The 25,678-nt window shown below is 47.8% G+C and overlaps 2 protein-coding genes across 2 annotated transcripts; one reads left to right on the forward strand and one right to left on the reverse strand.

Annotated features, from left to right (window-relative positions):
• Positions 1-2,331: 2,331 nt before the first annotated feature.
• CEP68 (centrosomal protein 68) lies at positions 2,332-9,377 on the forward strand. Its single transcript, XM_080342582.1, has 6 exons — positions 2,332-2,745; positions 3,254-4,723; positions 5,927-6,049; positions 6,215-6,311; positions 8,093-8,247; positions 9,300-9,377. Exons 1-6 carry the CDS (start codon positions 2,359-2,361, stop codon positions 9,348-9,350), a joined length of 2,283 nt encoding a protein of 760 aa, XP_080198708.1. The 5' UTR covers positions 2,332-2,358; the 3' UTR covers positions 9,351-9,377.
• A 1,420-nt stretch (positions 9,378-10,797) lies between these two features.
• RAB1A (RAB1A, member RAS oncogene family) lies at positions 10,798-25,418 on the reverse strand (the record flags this gene model as incomplete). Its single annotated transcript, XM_080342563.1, is given in 10 exon segments — positions 10,798-12,852; positions 13,118-13,249; positions 14,275-14,370; positions 15,848-15,943; positions 18,072-18,144; positions 25,005-25,087; positions 25,090-25,137; positions 25,140-25,217; positions 25,219-25,353; positions 25,356-25,418. Coding segments are annotated over 10 exon segments (1,002 nt in total). The 3' UTR covers positions 10,798-12,654.
• Positions 25,419-25,678: the final 260 nt, after the last annotated feature.

A 25,678-nucleotide genomic window follows, 5' to 3' on the forward strand; every position in this document is an offset into this window, starting at 1 on the left:
AAGGGTTCATGACCGGTTTGGGATACTCTTTCTGTCAGCATCAGAAATCTGCCTTCTGTTAAACAAGATGTATATGCTTACATGTATTTTGATGATATATTGTTGTATAATATGTAGAGAATTTAGCAGGGGTGGGCTTATCAGTTGTGTTAACTGCAATTTCCACGCCTTTCTGTTCAGATATACAGCCTTTTTGGGGGAGAAAAAGAGAGCAATGCCATCGATTTTAGGATGGCTTGATGTGCGCAGGGTTGTATTTGGCAGCGATTTAAGCGATCGAGGGGGCGAGTCCAGGTGTCAGCCCAGGGACACGGTTTGCGGGGAGGGCTGGGGGTCCCTGGCAGTCCCTTGCCCGCTCCGCAGCTGCTCCATGCTCGATGTGAAAGCCGCGCTCGGGCAGGGAGGGAAGACGGCAGCTGCGGGTTGTGCCGGGGATTCGGTCACCCCTGGAGACCCAGCGCGTCCTCCCAACCTCTTTGTTCGCCTGCCCGTGGGAAAACCCGCGTCGCCGGAGGGGCGGATCGTAAAACGCGTGACAAAAGAGCTGAGGGAGGGTGTGAGTATCGACTTGTTTCCTACTTCCAAGTATTGTTTGGGAATACTTTCTTTCCTCTTTTTTTTTTTTTTAATTTATTTTTAAGTTGAGTTTGCTGGCTTCTCCATCGCTAGCCTGGCAAACCACTGTGCCTAATGCCAGCGCCCTACTTGGGGCTGGACTTGGTGGAACTCAGTATTTCCAGGGGATGCCCACCTGTGACCGACACATGGGGATTTTGGCAGTGCCAGTTTGTTTGCAGGGAGCCCAGAGGGTGTCATTTGTGTTAAGAGTATTTCTGGGTCCTGCTAGCTTGGTGAACACAAGCAGAGGCGCTCAGCTGCAACCAGTGTTCACAAAACAAGGTCCTCCCTGTGCTGTGTTCGGCTGCTGTGATTTGGGTTGTTGCTTGAAATACTGGAAAGAGTTCAGAGAATGGCAATGAAGCTGATGTGCCTGGAGCACAAGTGTGATGAGGAGCAGCTGGGGGACCTGGGGCTGTTCAGCCTGGAGAACAGGAGGCTGAGGGGAGACCTTATCACTGTCTACAACTGCCTGAAAGGAGGTTGTAGCATGGAGGGGGTTGGTCTCTTCTCCTGAATAGCAAGTGGTAGGACAAGAGGAAATGGCCTCAAGTTGTGCCAGGTGAAGTTTAGATTTGATATTAGGAAAAATTTATTCACCGAAAGGGTCATCAGGCATTGGAACAGGCTGCCCAGGGAAGTGGTTGAGTCACCATCCCTGGAGGGGTTTAAAAGGTGTGTAGACGAGGCTCTTAGGGACATGGTTTAGTGCCAGCGTTGGATTATGGTTGGACTCGGTGATCCTGAGGGTCTCTTCCAACCAAAATGATTCTATGATTGTCCCACTGAGCCCAGCGTGGGCAGCTGTGCTGGTGCAGCATCCTCGTGCCTGGAGCACCCAGAGCTCGGGCTTTGAGAGTAATATCTCATGTTAGAAGGATTCACAGCAAGATGCAAATGGGTTTGGCTGTACGGCACGCCTGAAGATGTGTCATCGGTTGAGCAAGATTTTCCATTAATTAATTTCACAAAGAGTTAATTGCATTAATTGATGTAGAAACTACAGAGATAAGAGCCAAGTTTGGATTTTATAGCCTCCTACCTCCCACTCTAATTTTTTATATGTACTTCTCACTTCTGGGTGGTTTCACAGAATCGTAGGATGTCCTGAGTTGGAAGGACCCACAAGGGTCATAGAGTCCAACTCCTGTCCCTGCACAGGACAACCCCACAGTTCACACCGTGTGTCTGAGGGCATTGTCTGGTCTTTTCTTGAATATTGACAGGCCTTTCCATTTCAAGGTTTTGAGTTTGTCTCTTTAAAAAGCCTCAACTTTCCACCTTAGCAGCCTTCAGGGTGCATCCACACTAACAGGTGTTTACATCCTGGTTAACAATGTCTCATTTGGGCCCAGAAACCTGATGTTGTGCACACTGAGAGGCTGGCCATTAATTCAGGAGACAGTTACACCATACTGACAAGGTATAAAGCACAGGTTTGTTATCAGAGCAGCCAGAGCTTTAATAAGATTTTCCCTGTCTGTCGTGTCCTCGAAACCAGAAAATACTTGTCAGACACAAAGGCTGGTTTGTTGCATCCTCTGTCCCACTTTGATGCACTAAGATGCAATTTGATGATTTTGGGGGTCTGACCCAAACATGCTTAAGCTCTGGTTAGACATACCCAGTTTCTTTAGCTGGCAGGGAGATGAGTGGGGATGTCAAGTTGCCGCTACCCTGCGTTGTGTGTTTCAGAGAGCCTGAGTCTCGGCATCATCTTGCGGAACAAGTTCTGACCCGATGGCTGTGGACGTGAGGAAATCACCTTCTGCAGCGTCCCTGAGCGGGGACGGAATCGAGGGTGATGGAAGGTGGGACTGTACGGAGAGGGAGATGGACTACCCGGAGCTCGCGGACAGCCTGCGACGGCTGCTGGGGACAGAGGAGGCCAGACTCTGCCCGCAGGGGACAGACAGCGTGGCAGTGAGCGGACGTGGTTGCCTCATTGATGGTGTCACCCAGGGAGGCTCAAGCCACCGCCAAGAGATGTCGTCAGCATCCGCACACAGGTTTCCCGGAGCAAGAGGAGGCCTCTCGGAGGCAGAGACGTTAATTTATAGAGCTGACGACGACGTCGATGTGCTTTGTCACGTCAGGCGCCGGTTCCTCTCCTCTGGAGAGCCACAGGTGAGGGGTGGTGTGCACAGGTGCTGCCGCATCACCGGGGGTCCCAGGCGAGGTGGGGACTTGTTTGTCTGGGTTGTCCTAGCAAGGACTTTCTTCCTGCTCTGGCCAAGCATGACCACCCCAGCCCTGGGCTAAGCGGTGCGGTGGGAAAGGGTTTGGCCTCCAATACCCGCGCCATTGCATCCATTCCCGAATTGCTGCTGTGGAGACGGGAAGTCGCTTGGGATGAGGTTCTTAAAATAAGTGCCTCTTGCTGCCAAATGACTTGTGCAGCCCCCACAGCCCTCGGGATGCCTTTTGTTAAAAGCAAGCCCCACTGGGCACCGTGCAGCTGCGTGCTGCCCCACTGGCAGAGCAGAGCTCCCCTTCCAGCCTCTCCTCAAAGCAGGGCCAGCGCTGGGCTTTTAGCTCCGTGTCCTGGCACAAAGGAGCCTTTTGTCTGCATGCTGTGCTTCATTTCATGTATCTCTCTCTTTCCCTTTCCTTTTTCCCCCCTGTCCTCAAGCAGGTGAAGGCATCGGGCTGCTGGGAGCCCACGTCCAGCCCTCCCAGCCGGCACAGCTCGGCAGAGAACGTCCTTGCGGGCAGGTGGAGCCGAAGGCTGGGAGCTCAGTCCCCGTTGTGCTCCACCCCGGAGCTCCTGCGGCCCCAAACGCCCCCCAGCCCCGCGAGCCCCCTGCGGAGCCGCTCTGCGTCGAGCTTCTCTGCTCTGTCTTCAGAAGAAAACGGCCTCTCCAAAGAGCCGTCCCGAAGCTTGCTGGCCAGCACAGACGTGCCTTCTCCTGCGGCCAGTGCCGCCCGGGACCCGTGCCGCCGGTGGGGCGCGGCAGAACAGGGGGTGCTACGGGCGCACAGGCCCTTCCGTCCTCTGCTGGATGGCCGCACGACCGCAGAGCGCATCAGAGAGATGTCGTCCTACCAAGCCGATTACTGGGCGTGTGCCATCCCGGATTCGTTACCCCCCTCTCCAGACCGTAGTTCACCCCACTGGAACCCCAATAAAGAGTACGAGGACTTGCTGGATTATGCTTATCCGCTGAAGCCAAGATACAAGCTGGGAAAGATGCCGGAGCCTTTCCTGCACGACTCAGGAATAGGTTTGGACAGCTTTTCTGTTTCCCCCGAGGGGACATTGAGGTCCACCAGCATCTACGGCCGAGGTGGGCAGTCCCGGGGCAGCAGGGAGAATGGATGCTGGGGGTTCCTGACCCCTGCAGAGAGGTTCTCCACCACAGAGCCTGGAAAAACAGGCTGCTCAGGAGTTGGCTCATACCGTGAATGTTTACCTGTTGCAAAAGCATCCTCTGCAAAGAGTGAATCCTACCGTGAATATTTACCTATTGCAAAAGCATCTTCTGCAAAGAGTGAATCCTCTCGTCCTTCTAGAGGTTTTGCGAAGGATGTAACGACAGAGTCAGTGGGGACAGATCCACCTGGCCGCCCTACTGTGGATGGGAGAAGCTGGGTTGCCAGGGGAAGCCACTTGCCAAGCTGCAAAGGGCAGGCGGAAAGCACTAATAGGTTTTTACCTACAACAGGGGTGCTCCCCCTGAGGAAAGAGTGGGAGGGTGACGAAGAATTTCTCTCCCTGCCTCCGAGACTGCGGGAGCTGGAAAGGCTGGCTCAGTTTTTGTCCAATCTTTCCTTCACTGTAAGGACGCCCGGGCACGATCACCGAAACCTTCCACGTCACAGCGACGGCAGGCAGCCCCTTTCATCCGAATTGGCTCGTTTTGGAGAAGCGGGTGGCAGGGGTGAAAGGGGGAGTATTGGGGGTTACTCTGTGCTGTGGCACCCCTGCAGCCCTCAAAAGCCCAGCAGGGAAAACACTGAGTCGTGTGGCCGGATCCATAGGGATCCTCTGCGGGGGCTTCACCTACAGACCAGCCTGGGGGACGCATTTGAGGGAACATACCGAAAAGAACTGCGGGTCAAGAAGAAGAGCCAGCAGAATGAGTCCCTTGCCCAGTGCATTAAGGTGGGTTGAGACCAGAAATAAAGTTTATTATGGGAAGATCTCGCATGAAATGTGCCTGTATTTATGGCACAATTAAGGCTTCCCCTTCTGCAAGGTGTTTGGTGCCTGGCAGCTGGCAGTGATTTATGCAGAGGGGCTCAGCGGGGCAGAGAATTTACTCTGATGGAGCAAGAGCCCGTCTTGCTTTTCCAGGGCTCAGCACCGTGGGGCTGGGCTTGGTGGAAACATGGCACTCGGCTCCCCCCAGCCCACCCGTCCTGCAGCGCCCTTCAGCCTCACTCATCTTCCCCGGCCTGGGTCCCGCTTAAGGGTGTGATAAGGCCAGGCAGAACTGGTGGGGTTTCTGTGAAGAATTACCTGATTCTTTTATGAATTTCCATATTTTGGGTGAGTGATGCCTCGTGGCCATCCTGCCGCTGGTGCTGTGCTCACCAGCTCCCTGCCTTCCCCTCCATCTTCCTCCCCGAGCTGATTTAGAAGTGATGCTGGGCTGTTTGCAAGGGAGTCGTTGTTCCCATGCACATAGCTGCGAACACCAGTGCAACTAATTCCCCCTCTTGTAGGAGAATAACTGTGCTGATGTACAAAGGGTCAGCATTAGGATGTATCTGTCGCCCCGCGTCGCGGTGCCAGGGAGAAGCAGCTCAGCTCTGTGGCAGAACCCCGAGGAGCAGGAGCAGGGCTGGAGTCTGGTTTCCGTGAGAGCAGAGGCCCCTGGGTCTTTTGCAGCATCTTACAAAAATAATCCCTTACTGAGACGCTTTAAAAATAAATGAAAGCGCTTAATTGAACGAGACAAACCCTGGGGGAAAAGCAACTGCAGATAAACCGCCTGGCTCTGGTGAGGTGGTGGAAGCAAACCGCTTCCTTCACCCGACGGCTGCTGGCTCCCAGCACCTTTCCATAGCGACCATTTCATGGTGACCCTCAACTCCTGCCACACGGTGGGTTTGGGGTGTATTTAGGGGGTTTAATTTGCTTTTTGCCTTCTTTTTTTCCTTTATTTTTTCTGTCCGCCCTTGGTTTCCTGAGCTGAGGGATGTTTGTGAGCCAAGGGGAGGTGGACGCCACCAGCCCTGCGATGGGAGAGCAGAAGGGAGCCGGTGCTTTCTCAGACGTCTCTGCGTCCCCTACCGCTGTCCCCGCCGTAACATTATTACAGAAATAGCTCAGTAACCCCTCTTGTTGTGCTTCTTTAAGCAGATGTTTTGCTGCCAGCTGGAAGAGCTAATTCGTTGGCTGTACAACGTCGCCGACATCACCGACAGCTGGGTCCCAGCCTCGCCGGACACCGAGAGCGTGAAGGCATCGCTGCACCGCTGCATGGTGGGGATCGCTGATGGCTTTTCACCCCCTTCCCTTGTGCTGTGGGCAGCAACTGGTGTGAGATAACCCCAGTTTGGAGCAAACTGCTCCATGGACTACCCGTGCAGCTTCCAAAACCAAAACCAACCCTTTTAAGCGGTGCTTCTCTTCTCCTTCCCTTCCCAGGAGTTCAGGAAAGATGTGGCCGACCACCGGAGCCTGACGGAGAGCGTGCTGCAGCGGGGAGAAGCTCTCCTTGACTGCATGGCCTCCAATTCGCCAGGTGAGGAGGAGCACTTGAGCGGGGCTGCACCTGGAGGCAGCTGGTGGTTGTGGCCATAGCATCTGTCCCCCAAAATCCCTGGCCTCATGTGTGTGGGGGCGCGGAAGCAGTGGGCAGTTTGTCGTTCAGCAGCTGTATGAGAACAGAAAGGCTTTTACATCTCAGTTTCTGCTGGGGGGCCTGGGGGTCACTTGGAGGGCTGAAGCGACGACTCCTGAGCGCTGACACCTGCACTGTGCCTCCACCCTTGCCTCGTGCTGTGCCATCCCCCGGGGGTCATGTGGGTGTTTCTGCCTCTTTCGAGTCCCTTCTTAGGTTTTTATCCTAAACATAGAGTGGAGGAGATGATTTTCACATCCTGCTTGCAGTTGATGCCCTTTGGGGGTGGGTATTGGCAGCCAATTTGGGGGACGGCCCAGCCCAACCAGTGGTGCAGCACACGCGGAGCAGTCGCTCTGGCGATTTGATGCATCACAGAATCACAGTATCACAGTATGTTTGGGATTGGAAGGGACCTCAAAAGATCATCTAGTCCAATCCCCCTGCTGGAGCAGGAACGCCTAGGTGAGGTCGCACAGGAACATGTCCAGGCGGGTTTTGAATATCTCCAGAGAAGGAGACTCCACAACCCCCGTGGGCAGCCTGTTCCAGTGTCTGTCACCCTCACAGAGAAGAAGTTTTTCCTCAAATTTAAGTGGAACCTCTTGTGTTCCAGCTTGATCCCACTGCCCCTTGTCCTATCATTGGTTGCCACCGAGAAGAGCCTGGCTCCATCCTCATGGCACTCACCCTCTATATATTTATAAACGTTAATAAGGTCACCCCTCAGTCTCCTCTTCTCCAAACTAAAGAGCCCCAGCTCCCTCAGCCTTTCCTCATAAGGGAGATGCTCCACTCCCTTCATCATCTTTGTTGCCCTATGCTAGACTCTCTCCAGAAGTTCCCTGTCCTTCTGGAACTGAGGGGCCCAGAACTGGACACAATATTCCAGATGGGGTCTCACCAGGGTGGAGAAGAGGGGAAGGAGGACCTCTCTCGATCTACTAACCACCCCTCTTCTAATCCACCCCAGGATGCCATTGGCCTTCCTGGTCACAAGGGCACAGTGCTGGCTCATGGCCATCCTGCTGTCCACCAGGACCCCCAGGTCCCTTTCCCCTACACTGCTCTCTAATATGTAATTTCCCAACCTATACTGGAACCTGGGGTTGTTCCTGCCCAGATGCAGGACTCTACACTTTCCCTTGTTAAATTTCATCAGATTATTCCCCGCCCGACTCTCCAGCCTGTCCAGGTCTCTGATGGCAGCACAGCCTTCTGGCGTGTCAGCCACTCCTCCCAGCTTCGTGTCATCAGCAAACTTGCTGATAGTGCACTCTATTCCCTCGTCTAAATCGTTAATGAATATATTGAATAATATTGGCCCCAGTACTGACCCCTGAGGCACATGGGATCTCTAAAGGGCAGGCGGGGGTCTGCAGTCACCAAGGGGCGTTAGTGGTCGAGTGCTGCATTAGGGACGGGCTTTTACACAGTCCCAAATGTTTCCTTGGGGAGCCTCTGTTTCTGTATCTTCACTCTTCACCTGGCGCCTCCTGGGTCACCTCCCACCCCCACAAACTCTGCATCACACCTTGGGTGGGATGAAGCTCAGCCTATTGATTTGTAACACTTGGTTTCTTTCAAAAGTCTGCCCAGGCGAGTGGGACTCTCTCTTATTGCTTTTAAAGACGTTGTATTGGCACGTTACTACCACCTCCACCACACGTTTTGTTTTCCAGCTCTGAAAGACACGCTGGGCCTGATCGCAAAACAGTCAGAAGAGCTGGAAACCCACGCGGAGCACCTGTACGAGTCTGCTCTGGCTGCCGCGGGTCCCGCGCAGGGACGGGGCGTGATGGAGGGCGAGGGGCTGCAGCAGACGGCTGCTCAATGGGTACGTGTGGGGGAGAGAAGGGGGCAAACCAGCCTTTTTGTGGCAGGGGGAGGAGGGCGGAAGCATAGGAAGATAAACATCCAAATAGCAAACATTATACGCCAGGCTTTGTTATTGTTTCTTGTAATGTGATGTTTGCAAAGCCTGAAAGGAGAAGAAAGTGAGAGCGAGCCCAAAATCATCTTTAAATGTTTGTTGGGGGAAGAGCCACATGTTGGTGAAGCAGCTGGTGACACCCAAGAGCAGCAGGGAGCCATGGCAGCTCCTGCGAGGAGCAGGCAGGTCACCGTCACTCAGGTGGAGGGGACATCAGCGGTGTGACACGAACACTGCTCTGCCAACACCGCCTGGACGGCAGTGGGAAGATGAGAAAGGGGGATTGTTTTGGTTGGTTGGGTTGCTTTTTGGGTTTGGTTTTGTTTTCTCAAAGAAAAACAATTCTGCTTGGCACATTATACTGGGAAAAGGAAGGAGGTGAACGTGAACTCAGGGGTAAAACCTGGGCTAGAAAACTTGTTTACTGATTTCTTGAACATCTTCCATCAAATAAAAGCGCAGAGAGTGCAGGCGTGGAGGGGACTGTGTGCACTCACAGCAGCGTAAGTGGGGCCAGCTCTGTGCTGCCACATCCCTCAGCCCTTCACACTGTGACTTGGAAGCACTATAAATCCGTGTCTGTACAAAAACATTATGTGTGTTAGCAAGGTGCAGGAAGGCTCTTAGAAGTTTCTGAGGGCCACAAGGTAGTTATTTAGGAACAGCAAGATAACCTTAGCCCCCTTCCTCACCACCCTGTTAGCTCAGACTGTTGATTTCTCCATGGCCCATTCCTCCCACACCTTAACATTTGGAGTTCAAAGAGGAAAAAATATGTCCAGTACTTACGACGTGAGTAACAGTATCTTATGTCGTGCTAAATTGCTAAATATACACAGCTATATTCTTCCTACATACTCGCAAGCATACGTGGAGGTGATTTAAGTATAACAAGGGGGTTTTATTAGCTGGATTGCAGTCTCTGCACAGTGGCAAACTTCCGATGTTTATTTCAGGTGCTGCCTGTATCAGAGCTGGGCTTTGTAAGCCAGTCTCAGGATGGCTGAGAAGAACCACAGGAAAAACTGAACCACCACCATCACCTCCAGCAGATGCCAAATACAAATCGTGACTGTTTGGAGTGAGCTGGCTTGGCTGGCTTCAGTGTGTGGTTTCACTTGAGAAAGGCGAGCTGCACTGCAGCTGTTTGGCTGCTGGGATGTCACACAGAATCACAGACTCGACTGGGTTGGAAAAGACCTCAGAGATCATCAAGTCCAGCCCTTGGTCCAACTCCAGTCTAGTGAATAGTGCTGACTGCGTTGGGGAATTTTGCGAGTGAGGAATGAACAGCTGGCCTTTTTAAAATTTTATTTGTTTTTTAATGTAGCTTTTTTATTGAAGTGACTTGTTCCATGTATTAGCAAAACGTCAAGAACACAGTTTTTTAACCCAGTAATCCATAGTGTGCGGTGCAACTCACTTCTAAGTAAAGCCGTGTGACTTTAACAGCCGTGTTCTCGTGTTTTGCTTACGCTCTTCAAAAGTAGGTGCTAGAAGCCACGAAGTGAGCAGCTCCTTCTGGGCCTTGGGAGAAAACAGCACTCTTGTCTATAATCACCATTCCCTGCTCAAGTGCGGCCTGTTTAACTTTCAGTTTTCTTATGCTTTATGACTCTATAAAATAACCGAGTACACTTGGGGAAGAACCAGGTTATGCATAAACTGCTGTTATATTTGCTGTGCTGCACTGGTTTCTTGTGTGAAGATTGTGACTTTCCCCTCCTACAGCTAGTGCAGCTCCTAAACATGCAGTGATGGTTTCCAGTCCCTTTTGGCTACAGAAAAGGGCGTCTCTGAAGCAGCCTAACAAGGTAAGTGGCCAGAAATTTGCAGCCAGTTACAGACTATTGGTTCTTGGCTTTAACTAACCTTTAAACTAAATGATTATCATCTTGTTCTGATGTGGAATGCAACATTTCCTCCTATTCTTGTGACCAGAACGAAGTGCCGTTTCCATACTGCACAAAGTGAAAGCATGAACTGAAGGGACAAATAATTCTCTGGGCTTCGATACTCCCATCCTCCGCTTAAAGTGCAGTTATTTTTCTTGCCACATTGCAGGTGACAATTCGTACCTCGGTGTGAGTTCAACAAAAAGGCTCAAGGAAATTGTTACACCAGTTTCACCAGGTCCTGTAGCTACAGGTGCTCAGGGTGATGTTTAAAGCCTATAGGAGGACAGGTGGGAGTTGGGTGCAAGGAGACGCTACTGCTCCCTGTTTGCTACCCCTGGCAAGTCTTCAGCCTGACCCATTACATCAAAGGCATTTAGTATTTCAGCTCACAGGTGAAACTACAGTGTTGTTGTGCAGGATTTCTAGACCTGCTCTACCCGCTTGCACTCACCTCAGCCAGACAACCACAGGCTCTGGCGTTTAACAGCACAGGAATGACTTAGAAAAGAAAAAATAACCACCAAACAACTGGTGTAGCCCAAGTTGGTTTTGCAATGCTTTTATTACTGTATATATTAACATTGTTTTGGATAGTATGCAGCAGGCATCTTGACATTTAAGTTCATTTGTGCACTTCTCCGACGGGAAGATGTTTTACCCTCAACACACCTCCTTCTGGTTCCTGATCTCAGCAGCACTCACTACTCCTACTGCTCCCGCTCTCCAGGAGGAGCAAGTCACATTAGATAATGAATTATACCAACAAGCACATCTCTAATAGAAAGCACATCACTTTATTGTGAAGGTCTCAAGTGGAAGAGTTCAACTTAACCATGACAATACTTTAGGTATTACAATTGCCTGTTGATTGATGCAACTATGTTGAAGAAAGCTGTTAGCCAAAGTCATCCCCCCACCCCCCCCAAAAAAAGAGGATATTTGCACCAATTTTAGTTTATACCTCACAACATACCTAGGCTATATTTTTACTATCACAGGGTGTATTACTACTAGGGGAATGTTACATGGTCTTTCAAACATGAGACTATTTACAGAATAGGCTGAACATTTGAGTTTAGATAAAGCTGAACAATTTTACATGTATAGGAAGTGTTATAGGCTAGCTTTCCTGTGGCTTTTAGCTAGACATCAGGCACTAATGATTTGATTAGCTCTGTACAAAGAATCACGCACTGTCCAAAACCTCTTGGCTGCTGGTTAGTTCCAAATTGTTTGACATGACATAGCGCCTACTGTGAGCAACAGTCTGTTGCGGGGCCTCGCTGTCCCCTTTTCATCCTTCTGATGCCTCTACGCATAACAGAATAGAAATTAAGCTGTTGCACTAAGAGTATTGATTAAAAGAGGATGGAATTAACAGCATATAGAAAAGACATAATATACTGGTAGAAAGTTACACCACCTCAAGGTTATGTTGAAGTCATTCATGTGAGGGAAATATTGTTCTCTCCCCTACTTCACAAAGTGGACAGGAAATTCCCTACATCGAGTCCTTGAGAAATAAATTAAGTTCCAAGACTAAGTTAGGGAACTGTTGTACATTCCGAGTGCATTATGCCTCCATGAACATTGGTGGGGTGTTCCTGGTACAGCGTATGTGCCTTAAGCACCACAACAACTCAGTCTTTTGGGCCATAGTCACTAGTTTTAGTTGCAGGGCAGGTCTCTGGTCTACTAGAAGGTTTGAGAGCCATGGCTGCACACAGATATGTTTTGTGCACAATGCAAGCCTGATTTCCCCCTTAGCCGTACAAATTAAGACAATATTTATCACCATACAGTTTGATATTACTTCCAATAAGTACAATATTTATTAAACATTTCTTCGGTTTTGTTACATATTGTGCAACAAATTACAATATTCTGCAGCCACAAATTATATGCCAAGTATGAAGAAACTATTAATCAGATAGTGTGATCTTTCCATTTATAATTCTACAAGAAGGAACTAGCAAATCAGATCTTACATATATCTTACTAAATTTTATGCATGGAAAGTGACAGACACTGTTGTGCTGTTTGATACAAAATGGCTAAACTTCATCTTCAGAAGACTAAACCTGACATCTAAACATGCCAATAGAAACATCAAAACAAAAATACATCCTAACCAACCACAGGAAACAGTCTGGTATCAGGAAAAGCAACAAGGATTACACGTTTATAAACCAGCACACAAAGGTTTAAAACAGTTCTGAAAATGAAGTTAGCTGTCTTGAGTCAAGGGAATAAAAAAAAGTCAGTATTGACCATTTACAATCTCTGACCTTTGTGGAGACGGTAAGAATCTGTTGTAGTGCAGCTACATACAGTACAATTCAGGCAATTTTTTTTTTCACTTGGGTTCAGATTGCAAATTCATTGTTGTGAGACAAAAGGGGGGAGGCAAGTTTTAGCAGCAACCTCCGCTAGACTGCTTGACTGGAGTGCTCTGAATTTTAACATTGGACTTCTCTGCACCACCAGCTGTCGCTCCCGGACCCATTCGCTTTTTAATCTCAGCAGCCATGGTCATGAAAGACTGTTCTACATTTGTGGCATTCTTTGCACTGGTTTCCAAAAATGGAATTCCAAGAGAATCTGCAAATTCCTGCAAATTGAGAAACAGTGAACAGTAAGTCCATACACAGGTTCATACCTTGTTTCCTGGTGCACCACTGGATAAATCACAAGTTTCTAGACCACCACCCCACTCTCAAACTCCTGTCTGATGATACTATGCATTGCATAAACCGCTCACATTTATGGCACCTTGTTATCTGTGTACCAAGGTGCTTCCCTGCGCTAGAACTTGAAGAGCATTACAGTCCAGACTAGGTGCTCAACCAAGCAAACACACATCAATATGAACATACCTTTGCTGTTGTATAGTCTACTACTTTCTTTGTGGTCAGATCACATTTGTTCCCCACCAACAACTTGTTGACGTTTTCACTGGCATAACGGTCTATCTCCTGCAGCCACTGTTTTACATTATTGAAAGACTCCTAGGAGATAAGAGAACTGTAAGCGAGATTCTTCACCAGAAAGAAAGCTCAGCACTGTTCAGTAATGACCGGGAAAGAATGTGAAGCCGTGTACTTATCGGTGTGATTCACAACCACAACGGAGAACTGAACATTAATGCTACTGTATTTGTCTGCAGTGCAATATTCCCCATTGCCCCAGGACAGGGGAGTCGCCACAGGGTCTACAGAGCTCCTCAGAGCCCATGCTCCAAGCCCTACACGATTGGTCTGTCCTCCCTCACTGCACTCCCACACCTTATTTTTCCCCGCTCCACATCCTGAATAGTCAACAACTTCTACCATCTGGGATTCTTCCTCCTCCTCGTGTAGCAGAGATAAGACACAGCTGAAACCAGAAGAATCCCAGGTATTTACAAGGTACCTGGTATTAGGTGCAAACCATTGTTGTAGAGATGCTGGAACAACCTTTGACTCCAGAAATACAGAACTGCTGTGCTGAGCTGATATTCAAGTTAGTGACTGAAACCAATTTTTCTATTAATTCAGGAAACTCTACACTTCTTAAGAGCCCTTCAAACAGGACAACTGCACAAGTAATCTTCAAGAGATTCTTTCACAGAAAACACTGGCCTGTTTGTCACACAGACTGAAAGTTATATTTCAAATGCCAGTTTTTACTATAGACCAAGGTTAAAGTACATTCAGAAATCTTTCAACAGCTTCCACTGATAACCCAGACCTCCTGCTACCAAAGGCAGGGTGAGAAGTATTCACACAGAACAACCAATTACCTGCCCAGCAAGTTTTATGTTAAGTCCAAGGTAAAACTGCTTTAGAGCCACAGATCCCACTGCTCCTTTTATTTCTGTGTTCAGCCCCAAACCAGAGACTAACAGATATTTGGCTTGATAAACCTTAATGCAGCCTGAAGAACATGGTCACTGTCTCCTTAAGAAGTGCGAAACTGTGAAACGCCCGGTTTTATTTATTAGCCTAGAGTATTCCACCTGGAGAAACTCTCCCGGCACAGGTCTAACACTTACCTGATCTGTAACATCATACACAACTATGATGCCATGAGCGCCTCTATAGTAACTTGAAGTGATAGTTCGAAACCTCTCCTGTCCCGCCGTGTCCCACTACAAGACAAATAACAGGATCAGTTACTGCAGCGTAGCTGTACTCGTGTTAACACTCGAGTTTCCAGAAACACAGCTCAGCTCATCAGCCATCCCACTGCAAGCATATCCAACTCACAGCTACAGAAGTGGCTCTGAAACTGTATGCAAATAGTTAAAATATCCTGATCTTCTGAAATCCTAAGAATTACACTTCAGTAGGTTCTTTTCTAGTAGTGCTCATTTGTTTGGTTTCAGAAAAGCACAGTGAAGAGATCTCACTGAGGAAAACATTACATAGTTTTGACCCAAAACAGAAGCCACAGTGGTCTGAAGAACAAACATACAAGCCAGAGCTTGAAAACCTGTTAAGGTCAGATGTGGGTGTCCAACATGACTCTTTCAGCTTCCCTGGTACAGGAGCTGAGCAAAAGCATTTAAAGGCAACATCCACTTCAGAGGATGAAGTGCAACAACTCAAACCAAACCTGGTTTCCTTCTCCTGCTAAGAAAGTTAAGGGGGGACATAAGGTGCTTGTCCTCCCTCTGCACTAGGATGGGAACAGCACTCACCCAAACATTTCTCTGTGTGGAGCCATGTTGAGAATATGGCTAGCTACATATTAAAAATAGTCAGACTCATGGATTTCAGTAGCGACAGCATTCCTAGTGGGCTCCTCTGGATGTGGGACAGCTACATCAGAGTCTGGAGGCTCAGACTGAGCCTTCTGGCCATAAACTGGACTCCTGCTCCACAACACAGCCTAGAATCCCTGAGTCATTGCCTTCAAGTCCTGAGAGCCTCTGCTTGAGCTGGAAGCAGTGGCTGACAAGGATTGTGTGACCTTGCATAGATATTAGATTTCATTACACCAGCCACCCTCTCAGAGTGCTTCAAGACTAGAGCAAAGAACTGCCAAGTCTGCTCCCCTGCTTATTCCAAGTGAAAGGCCAAAAGCATAACCAGAAAACACCGCCCAGCACTAAGGCAGACAGGCCAGTTACAAGCATGTCAGTTTTTCCATTTGGGTCAACAAAAGCAGAGTTCCCCGCCCTAGACACTGCAGCCTGCTATTAACAGCTGCTGTGGAATTCAGGCATCTTGGACAACAATGTGGTGTTCTTGCACTTACACAAATCCTTGGTAAATACTGCAGAACTACACCGGTTTTGACATGAGAGCACTCTGGCACGGGTTTCTACCCTTCTTGAGCTCACAGCCCATAGTGCCTTTTAAATACTCCATCTTTTTCTCCCCAGGAAAATAAATTTGTAACAAGTCATTTCCTTTTTCAGGCACACAGCCTTGACAAGCATCCTTCTTTAAAGAGAGGTCATGGAGGTCTTCTAATCTTGTAAAGACTACCTAGCCTCTTGCAACAGGGACAATATAACTTACTTTTTAATGATTAAAGTACAAAGATAACTACCAACAGCTATGAATGTAGTTCTGTCTTCAAGAGATTAAAGTACCCAGGAGTTGAGAAATACTACTTACTATCTGAAGCTTGATTGTTTTCCCATCTAGTTCTATAGTTCTGATTTTGAAGTCCACACCAATCGTGCTGATGTAACTTTCTGTGTACGTGTCATCCTAGGAGAAAGAGTGAACATAAGTCAAGCCAGCGGCACCTCTTCTGCACTCACCTATTTCATTATGCAACAGGCAGGCACCAAGCAAACAAAAGTACTTAATTCCTGAGCAAAACCAGTCTGATCCTTCATGGCAAAGTCCAGTAGGTAGCTAGGTATTTTCACTGAGTAGTTACTTTTCAAAAATTCTGCAGAGTTCTTTAAAAGCACATCAAACAACAAGACTTATGTTCCAAAAACAAGTTAAAAAGCCTCTTTTCTGGAAATCCTGTAGTGTTAAGTCCTTTTGAGCTGTAGTTTAAAAAACAGTCTCATGTTGGCAGATTGAAGAGCTGCTTAGAATAACCGTGACGGTTATTAAAATGCCTCAGATTTTTACTTTCCTTTGATGGTTTTTCACCTCTATTACATGGCAGCTACCTACAACAGGTCAGGGCTGTGCCTCAGTCACGCTCCACATCCGAATTTCGGACCCTCTGCTGCCACAGCTGGTTGCTAAGGCAGTTTAGAGTCACAGCTTGGGTATTCGTGTTGAATCCCCTGCTCTGCAGTCTGTGTAAATACAGGAAGGAAAACACAGCCCTGCCTTAGCAGCTCACAGGAACCTCACTACAGCATCTCTACCAGGCCTTAAGGCTCACAGGAAGTGCTGGCTCAGTCTTTCCTACCTTCTAGTGATTGTTAGCTTGTAGTTTCTATTCCCAAAGTACCAGTAGGATAGAACTTCAGGTACAATACACCACAAAAGGCTTTATGCAACCAACAGCTATCACAAAAGCAAGGCATTTCTTTGGGTTGTGAATGGAAGACACCTTAGGTAATACATCTGCCTGAGGGAACATGTGCAAGTAAGAATAAGGCATAAAGACTTTAAGAATGACATTTATTTCCTTAACATTTTAATACTCAAAAGGATATGTTTTAAAAGCCTGATGCCATTTAACCTAGAGCAGGAAGAACATGGGTAAGCGAATGCTGCAGTAGTTCCTTAGGTCAGGGTAAAATAGCTTTGTTAGAAAGTCAAATTTCTAAAGGAAAAAAAGCTACTTATTTGAAAAAAACACCAGATAACTGAGCACAAACTTAAGCTGGCTATCAAAAAAGAAGCACTAGATTATTCACATGAAGCCAAAATTAATTCAGAGAAGCAGGCTAGACTGATCTGGGAGTGCTGCTCCAGCCTTGCTGTCACTTCCAACCCACTGCCTCCGGTGAGCAGAGCAGGTTACATCTCTCTAGTGTTCATACTGGTTTTAGTGTCTCCCTGTTCTAATACTGTGCATACTTGGGTGATGCTGTTTGTACATACCAGATCACCATTTCATACTGATAACATGAAACACAGACTCTTTCCAGAGGTGCCTAAAGCAACTGTTTAGGCTGTGAAAATGCTGCCATCATCTTGCAGTAGTTACCAAACTCTAGTTTCTAAACTAATACCTTATATTCTCCCCCCCATGACAAAGCTGCACTTTGGCATAGATGCAGATAAGGAGTTCACTGGAGTCCAGCTTTTTCTACTCAGCTGTCAGACCCATTAACTTTTCCTGTTGACAGGAAAACAAGAGCTCCTTGCTTCAGCCCACCAGCAATTTTTACATTTATTACATACTCATTCACTAAAGAAAGCATAAGGCCTTGTTATTCCTAGAGTACTATTTAAATTACTTCTCCCCCTGGCTAAGCAGTCAGCAGGCCATTTCAATGAAGATATCAAACTTCACCTGGCTGAAAATATTCAGATCAAGCAGTAATTGATCAAAGTTTTGCCCTGACACATTTGTACTCTTCATGCCTGAAGGCACACATCCCAGAATTTATGTATGTTCTTCCATCTTTAGCATTACACCACTAGTATAATGCTAAAAATTAATATATCTTCTCACTCAAATAACACAAAAATGAGACTGGACCTATTCTTGATATTATTTCTTTCCATATTACTCATGAAAACATACATCAGCTAGAAACAAATGCAGAAGACAAGATGGCTTTTCAATACTTTAATTATCCTTGGTATACCAGACCTGACAGACCATCAGTCCTTTCAAATAGTTCTTGTAGCAGAGAAATTATTGGTAAGTACTGGGTAGCTTTGTTACATGAAGTTTTCAAGCATGATCACTTACTGCAAACCTAAGTAGAAGGCAAGATTTCCCAACACCGGAGTCTCCAATCAGAAGTAGCTTGAATAAATAGTCACTGCAGAAGGAAAAAGAATTAAGTCACTTAATGAAAAACACCACCAAGAACCAAATTCCTTATAGCTAGCATATTATGTTTCAGAAAGGTAAATTACATCCCTGCTATGGAAGTCACCAACAACTACAAGCTTCTCTGTCCAGTTTAGACACTCTCACAATTCACTTAGTTCACTTGGTAAGGGAAATGTGAGGTAAATGCTGTGAACTCAGCATTTTTGTGCAGAACTGTGCCTTCCCAGGAAGGTGCTCTGGAGATATTAGTGTGACTATCACCAAGACTAACACACTCCTACTTCAGCCCTTTGTGGTCTAGCTAAGATTAAAATCAAGCTTTGCAATTAAGAGCAAACATCACCATTTGGTTGAGTGACTCAGGTAACATGCAAATGGTATTAACAGCCTGCTGTCCACCACAGTCCTTATCTTTGTACCTTCTTTAAAGTCAAACGCTTTATTCCACTGTCAAGCTTCACCAATGCCATGTAGCTGGCCAAAAGCAACCAATTCTTTCCTCAGTTTCAGTTACCAAATTAAAGTTCCAGAAGAATCCAAGAGCACAATATGCAATTTAAATATACAAACTATAAATGCTAGATTTAGTGGCCTGCTAAAGCAAAATGAACCTTCCACAATAGACTATGAACAGCTGACAGTGACCACATACTCCACTTGCCTTTCAGGAATTAAAGTAAAGCTAAAGCCACTGCCAGATGAGGATACATTCATTCTCTAGAGGATGTCAGGTGCAATATCAGTAATTCTGGATGCCTGGTGCAATACTAGTAATTCTCAAGTCACACCAGACAAGGTGTCAATTCTTTTTTTGCTTAATGTTGAGTCCTCTCTACATTGAGGGAACAAGCACAGGATCAATAACCAACCTAGCCTTATATTTCAAAGAGTAGTGAAGATTTTACTGTTGGCAAAACATCAGATTTTGTGTTAGTCATGAGACTAATGGGACAGTTTACTACTAGAGATCAAGTAGCAGGGAAAAAGCAAGAAACCACCACTTACACAAGTTATTTTGCTTTCTAAGTACTAGACTAACCTATTCTAGGTTTACAGCTCTTTAGTCCTGTAGCATCCAGTATTATGTCCTGTTCTCATTTAACCACAAGAGTTTCAACAGATGTATTTCTATGTCTACTTAACCAAACTGAGACAAAGTGTACACAAATGTCTGAAGTCACCTGTCCCCACCTATTATTCCCCAACATTGTCATTGACTGCAGCTGGCAGGAATCCAGCCAGGAAACTGCATCCATCCCCAGATAACAGCCAAGCAGATGGTCCATCGCTCGGCTCCTCACCACTCTTCTGCTCAAGTGCCCAGATGACTGCCATCATGGCTGGTCCCAGGCTGCAAGAACACGCTCAACTGAAACCTTCATCACTTCCCACAGCCCTTCTCTCAAGGCCAGAGAGAAGTCAAAAGTGGTAAATGCAGCAACTAATAAGCTGATCTTGAAAATTGCAGCCTTCCCCCACAGTGTAAAGCTAAAAGCACTCAAGATATTAAAAAGTCAAAGGATACCTAGCAGTTTACGGTCACAGAACTTGCCACTCCACCTGTCATTTCATGCACTAATACAAGGCAAGACGGTTTTAGTAGAATGACAGTTATTAACCCAAACTGTTCATGGGAGATAAGTCATTACATCACAACCCACATATCTTAACTGCTCCAAAATAGCTGAAGCACTATTACTGGCCAGAGGCATTATTACTGCTCCTATTCTTACACTGGTCCTTACTGACAACATACATGTTTCTTGAAACTTGGGCCTACCCATACATTGACAACAAAATGCCCCCTCACAACCTGGAGCCCCAAGTGCTGCCTCCCTGTGTGCTTCAAAGATTTGGTGTTTCCTGGGGCTCTATTTGCAGCAACTCCACCACAATCACTAGATCAGTGTGGCTGAGGATGCACAGTTGTTCTTTAATTAAAAAAAATGTGTTTTAAGCCCACTGAAGTATTACAGTTATCTTCAGCTACACAGCCCTGCTGCCACTCCACCACCATCACGCAGGTATCAAGGCAAAGGGCTAACAACAGCACCTGTAGCGAGAGACACAAAACTCTTAATCCTCACTAATAACTCAGTTCTGAGAAATTCAAGGTAATATGGAAACGAAGGTCAGATACAATAGCTGAGACTTGGTCTGCTGTTTAACCTAGGCCTCCTCCCCCACAATTATGCATAAACCAGAGGCACAATTGCCTCAGCCTTCAAACAGCTCCTCCCTACTTCAGCAGGAAGTTTGGGTTGTTCAGTTCTCCGCAAAACCAGAATTTTCAGCAATCCTGAAGTGAAATTATTACTTATAGCAAGCACTAATACACTTGAAAGTATTAGAGCTTGCAGCATGTTATAATCCCCTTAAGAATGGTAACACATTAATATTACCACTATGTTGTCTTCACTAAAATTAGTGGAAAAAAATTAATTGCTTCCTAGGTAAGGCTTCAGCTAGGAGTCTGAAAGACCCACTTAAGAGCCTCCTTCTGCTTCCAAGGGGAATTTGGGTACCCCCAGCCCCCAAACATCACGTAACTTATCTTCCTGTTATTCTCACTGCTAAACCAGCTCCCAACCAGATCTACCCTGCTATTAAATCTTTCACTGTTCAGAAGCAAACAAGAACAATAACAATTTATACACAGTGCTACAGTTAAGGTAAAGCAACAAGAGCCCAGAAGCTTTAAATACTAAGTTTGACATCTCTGCTATTAAGACTGTCCCTCACTCTGGGGCTTCAGTATTACCAGAAGCAAGTGACCCCTACCACGAGCTCATATGGTGACTTAAGCCACCTGCCTCACCCCCACCAAAACCAGGGCCAGTGCCCGTCAGGCTGCAGCACGGCTGGGAACAGCCTCTACTGAGCCTCCTCTGTCTCCAGCCTACAAACAGGTGCCGTGCCACAAAAACCTAGTTCTGCCAGATAAGTAAGACTGATGCTCAGATCTGCATAATTCAGAAATAAAGTAGAAACCTTGCTATTTAGGTTTTAAAAAATTAAAATAATTCCATATTCAAATGATATAATGTCTTCCTTTCTAAGCAGAGATCCTTTAGGACCTTTTAAAATACAGTAGGTGCCTAGAGAACCAAATGTGCAGCCTGTTACACATGGTGTGATGCTAGGGACAGCAACAGTTGAAATCAACTGAAGATGAAAACAAGCTAGAAAAAGTTTTGCAGAAATCTATTTCTGGAATAAACTACACTGACAGAATATTTGTGTTAAGAGGTTCAATGGTAGTGAAGTGCCCAACAAGCCACACAGGTTAATTCCTGAAGCCACTGAATTTTGCTCTTTAAACCTGAAGACTTAACTCAGCTCTTCCAGTTAAGGGAGCCTTCTTAAAGCAGGCCAAGCTATGCAGCACAGCCTTCTCCACACTACGTGGAGATAGTTGAATGATAAATCTGAATTCACACTATTTCCCGCCATTTATATAAGCAAGTCACACTTGGCCTGCAATAGTGCAGCAAAGCAGGCAGGTATCATCAGTAAGAGCGAGGCTTTCAAAGCCTCCTCATGAGGAACAGGATACGGTAACTTCCTCTTGCCAAAGATATAAAGGATAGATATGTTATGAAAAAAGGCATCTTGAACAGAACAGCCCTGTCAAATTTTTCAGCAGTGAAGCAGCATCATCCTGTTACATGCATTTTCCACACAACAGTCAGCAAATTCAGAAGAAGGCCAGGAAGTCAAGTTTAGGACCAATCTGGCCAAATCTGTGTGGAACAAGGGACCTGTGGGTCTCTACGATGTTGTTGTTTATAAAAGTAGACATGTGGGGATATTTTTTTAAACACCAGGAAGGTTTTATGCCAAAAAAAGGCAAGACTAAGTAGTCATCTGTCTCCAACAAGGACTGCTGGAATCAGCTTTAATCACTCATGTCAGCTGCAAGTAAGTTCACTGTAAACAGGTACTCACTGCTTCAAATCCCCAGTCTTTTTTCTACCACCCCAGAAATTTTGAAGAGGAGCATGACTGTCACTCTGATTACACACCGCTTGTGTAAGTAAACAGAATCCAGAAGACATAATGCCACTTTGCATTGCAGATTGCTGTTTAGAAAGGTTAGAACACAAACAATTTCAGATTATTCCAGCAACCCAGAAGCTGTCAGTAGATTGTCATCTATTGAACACCATCACTCAAGACTGAAAACCCCCACACAGGTATCCTCCAACACTTCTGAAGAAGGCAAAAACCTCCAGATTTACTCCAAAAAGCACTTTATTTCCTCATCACCCCTTGAAGAAGGTATCTAGAACAAGATCCAGACACTACAGGACACTGATCAAGATCAATTCCTGATACCACCTCAGATAGTTCACTCAGTGTTTACACTAGTCAGCCTACTACCTGCAAGCTGCAGAAGGGGTAGGAAATGCTAAACCTGACATGACCTAGTCACAGCAGAGTCAATATTGACATTTTCCTCATTTAAATACCATAAGGTGGGAGAAACACAGAAGGAATGCATCCCAGTGCTAGGTGGGCAGGTGTTTTTAGAATTTACCTTCCAAATGTTAGCACTGATATCTCATCCATCCCTCTTCAGCTCCTTCACTCAAATGCAAAAGCACACGAACTAGTTCACTAGGTTGTCCCGTGGCCCTGACATTTCAAGGAAGCTTTGAAGCACAAACTTCCTGCAAATCCTGGCAACAGCAGCTTCTAATCCTGTAACTTTAATAAGAAAATCGAAGGAGGTAGGTCTTTTTACTAAGAAATTTTAACTAGCTATCCTACTGACCTCTAAGAGTTCTGACATGCCCAGGAAAAAGGATTTGGGGCTACAGTCAGACCTAAAGCTGTGATAAGGAAGTGAGCATGTGTTATATTATAGGCAAGGCACATCTAAAAGGACAAACAGACATCCATACCTGTTACAGGTAACCAGAAGAAATAAGTTAGAAACCCTTAAGTCTTATCCCTGGTTTAACACTGATCCAAGTATACATATTGCACTGACAAATGTTTTCTGTCCATCTCACCACGCCCTTCCCACCTCCTATCCTCATCATGCAGACACAACCCTCTCAGGAAGCAGCAATTTAATATTACAAATTAATCTTAAACTACAGCTTTTCCTCTTTGTTTCACTTTCAAGAACTCAGCCATCATTACCACCACGAATGAGCACTCCTCACTGAGAACGAGTCTCCCTCAAAACATTTCCCCCTTCTTTACGGCAGCATTCAGCATCTCATTGCAGGAAACCACTCTGCATCAGATTCTAGAAAGCTGAGAGGCTTCAGGAAGGGTAAAAAATAGATATGGAAAAAACCCCTTCAACCTCTTTCTGCGCAGACAGTGCCAGTGGCCTAACACTTTTCAGGCAGTCTGAAACTAACACTACAGAACCACCCGTCTGCATAGTAAATTTGAGTTTAATCCCACAAGTCATTACGATCTCAGAGGCACCAACAATTTGTTGGTGTTTCACCCGCTGACTACATCCAGCGACTGTTTTGGTGTTTTCCAAAGCCACACGAGCAAGCTTGTTATGTCATCTTGCCAAGATGTAACTTGAGTTCCTGGCTGTACCTCTTCATTTGCACAAACTCCCTCACACGACCTGATGACTACACTTTGCCTTCTACTCCTATTTGCTCCTCAGGTGATTTTTTTAATGGGACCAGAGTTCTTGGAACCACACTGCCATAAGCAGAGAGCACAGAAGTTGTCCTAAGTGTCATCCCTGAATGGAGACAATGGGTATCTAGAGCAGTAATGTCCTACCACATAGGGATTTCAGTACCATAACTACTTGAGTTACATTCGAGGGCACAGTGGCTCCACCATCCAAAACAGGAGTGCCAGCAGAGCCAGCATTGGTGAAAGAACCCTAAAAACACTCTTCAACACTGAAGTGTTGAGAGTGCAGCAGCTGGTTTTTAAAGTGCTTTTTAAACTAATCCCAAGTCTCTCCTCCTATTCACTCAAAAAAGCCATGAGCAAAACGAGGTTTATTGTGCCTGACATCCTGGTGGGAAAACCACTGCTCTTACAGTTGCCAGGATACAGACAACTACTGACCAGAGAGCTCTGACATCCTCACTCCCGAGCAGGCCAATTAGAGAAAAATGCCATATTTGCACTGCGAGGTACAATAACCCTTCAGAAAACAAAAAAAAACCTGTGCCATCACCAGGATTTCCAGGCAAGTGCTATTTCAGCTCAAGACAACCCCAAGAGCATTTCATTATCAAGTCACAGCGTTGCAAAATCTACATAGGCAAGAAGTGTTTTGCAAGAGCCATGTGACACACACATGACTTGCAGCTAAAGTGAAGGGTGGACCTCTGACTAGTAAGCTGCCAGCAGCCACCGGCCAGGAAGATCGGCTTTCACAAAGAGCTGGTTTTTCCCCCCTCACTTGTTGTAGCCCGGGCTCCGATGTGCATTTTCCAGGCCGGGAAAATTCGCCGTTCGCTGTCCCGCCAGCAGCGCTCCCGGAAGGGGGGCGGGATGCCAGAGCCGCCCGCATCGCCGGGCCCATCCGTTTAGAGCAGGCACATCATTAACTTTTCATGGCCCGTCGTGCCGCCGCCCCCCCCACCCTCACCGGTGCCCGTAACCCGACCCCCGGGGCCAGCAGCAGCAGCGGGCCGAGCGCCCGCCCCCCGCCGCCGCAGGGGCCCCGCTCCCCCGGTCACCGCGGGGCCGCCCGAGGCCTCAGGCCCGGCCCTCCCGTCCCCTCCCATCCCATCCCATCCCCCCGCGCCAGGCCAGGCGGCGGCCTCACCCCCCCCACCCCCGGCCTGCCGATGTCGGGCAGGGGGCCCGAGCCCGCAGCGGGACCCCCCGGCCCGCACTCACTATTCGGGATTCATGCTGGACATGTCCGTGGGGCCCGCGGCCCGAGGGACGGCGAGCGCGCTATGAGGGGGGGCGGTCGCGGCCTGGCACCTCCCGCCGCCGAGGCGGGCGCTCCGCGGATGCAGGCGTCCAACGGCTCCCGCCTTCGCCCGGCGCTCGGCTCGGCCTGCCCCTCTGCCGGCGCCCTGCCCGCTCCGCGGCCTCCGCGCTCGCTCCTCAGCCCAAAATGGCTGCCAGAGCCCAACCAGGAAACGGGGCGGCCTCTCGCCCAGCAGCGCTTACATGGCCGGGAGGCGGCGGCGGCGCATGCCGGGAAAGCGAGTCCGCGCCGCCGCCCGCCAGCGCCGCCGGGCGGCCGCTCGGAGCGCCGGGGGACTCGCTTTCCCGGCGGCCCCCGCGGCGGCGCCGGCGCATGCGCCCCGGCCGGCCTTTCTTCCCTCGGCCCCGTCGGCTCGGCGCGGCGGGCGGCGCTGCTGATTGGCCGGGGAGGAGCCGGCCGGGGTGACGTCGGCGGGAAGACGTGGCAGCTCGGACGAGTCACCGCGCGGGCAGGCGAAGGGCGTGGCCTCGGCGGGCGGGGCGGGGCGGGGCGGGGCGGGGCAGGGCGCCCCCCCGCGGGCGGTGCTGGGCAGCGCCGGGCGCACCGTCCAGGGAGCGGCGGGGTCGGGCAGGAC

Source organism: Nesoenas mayeri, assembly GCF_963082525.1.
Source record: "Nesoenas mayeri genome assembly, chromosome: 3".
NCBI classification, from domain to species: Eukaryota; Metazoa; Chordata; class Aves; order Columbiformes; family Columbidae; genus Nesoenas; species Nesoenas mayeri.

Excerpts from the sequence above, each read along its gene's own strand:
- CEP68 (XM_080342582.1), top strand. The coding sequence starts at position 2,359 with ATGGCTGTGGACGTGAGGAAATCACCTTCTGCAGCGTCCCTGAGCGGG. Across the intron at positions 6,050-6,214 it reads CATCGCTGCACCGCTGCATG|GAGTTCAGGAAAGATGTGGC; the intron begins GTGGGGATCGCT and ends TTCCCTTCCCAG. Across the intron at positions 6,312-8,092 it reads CATGGCCTCCAATTCGCCAG|CTCTGAAAGACACGCTGGGC; the intron begins GTGAGGAGGAGC and ends TTTGTTTTCCAG.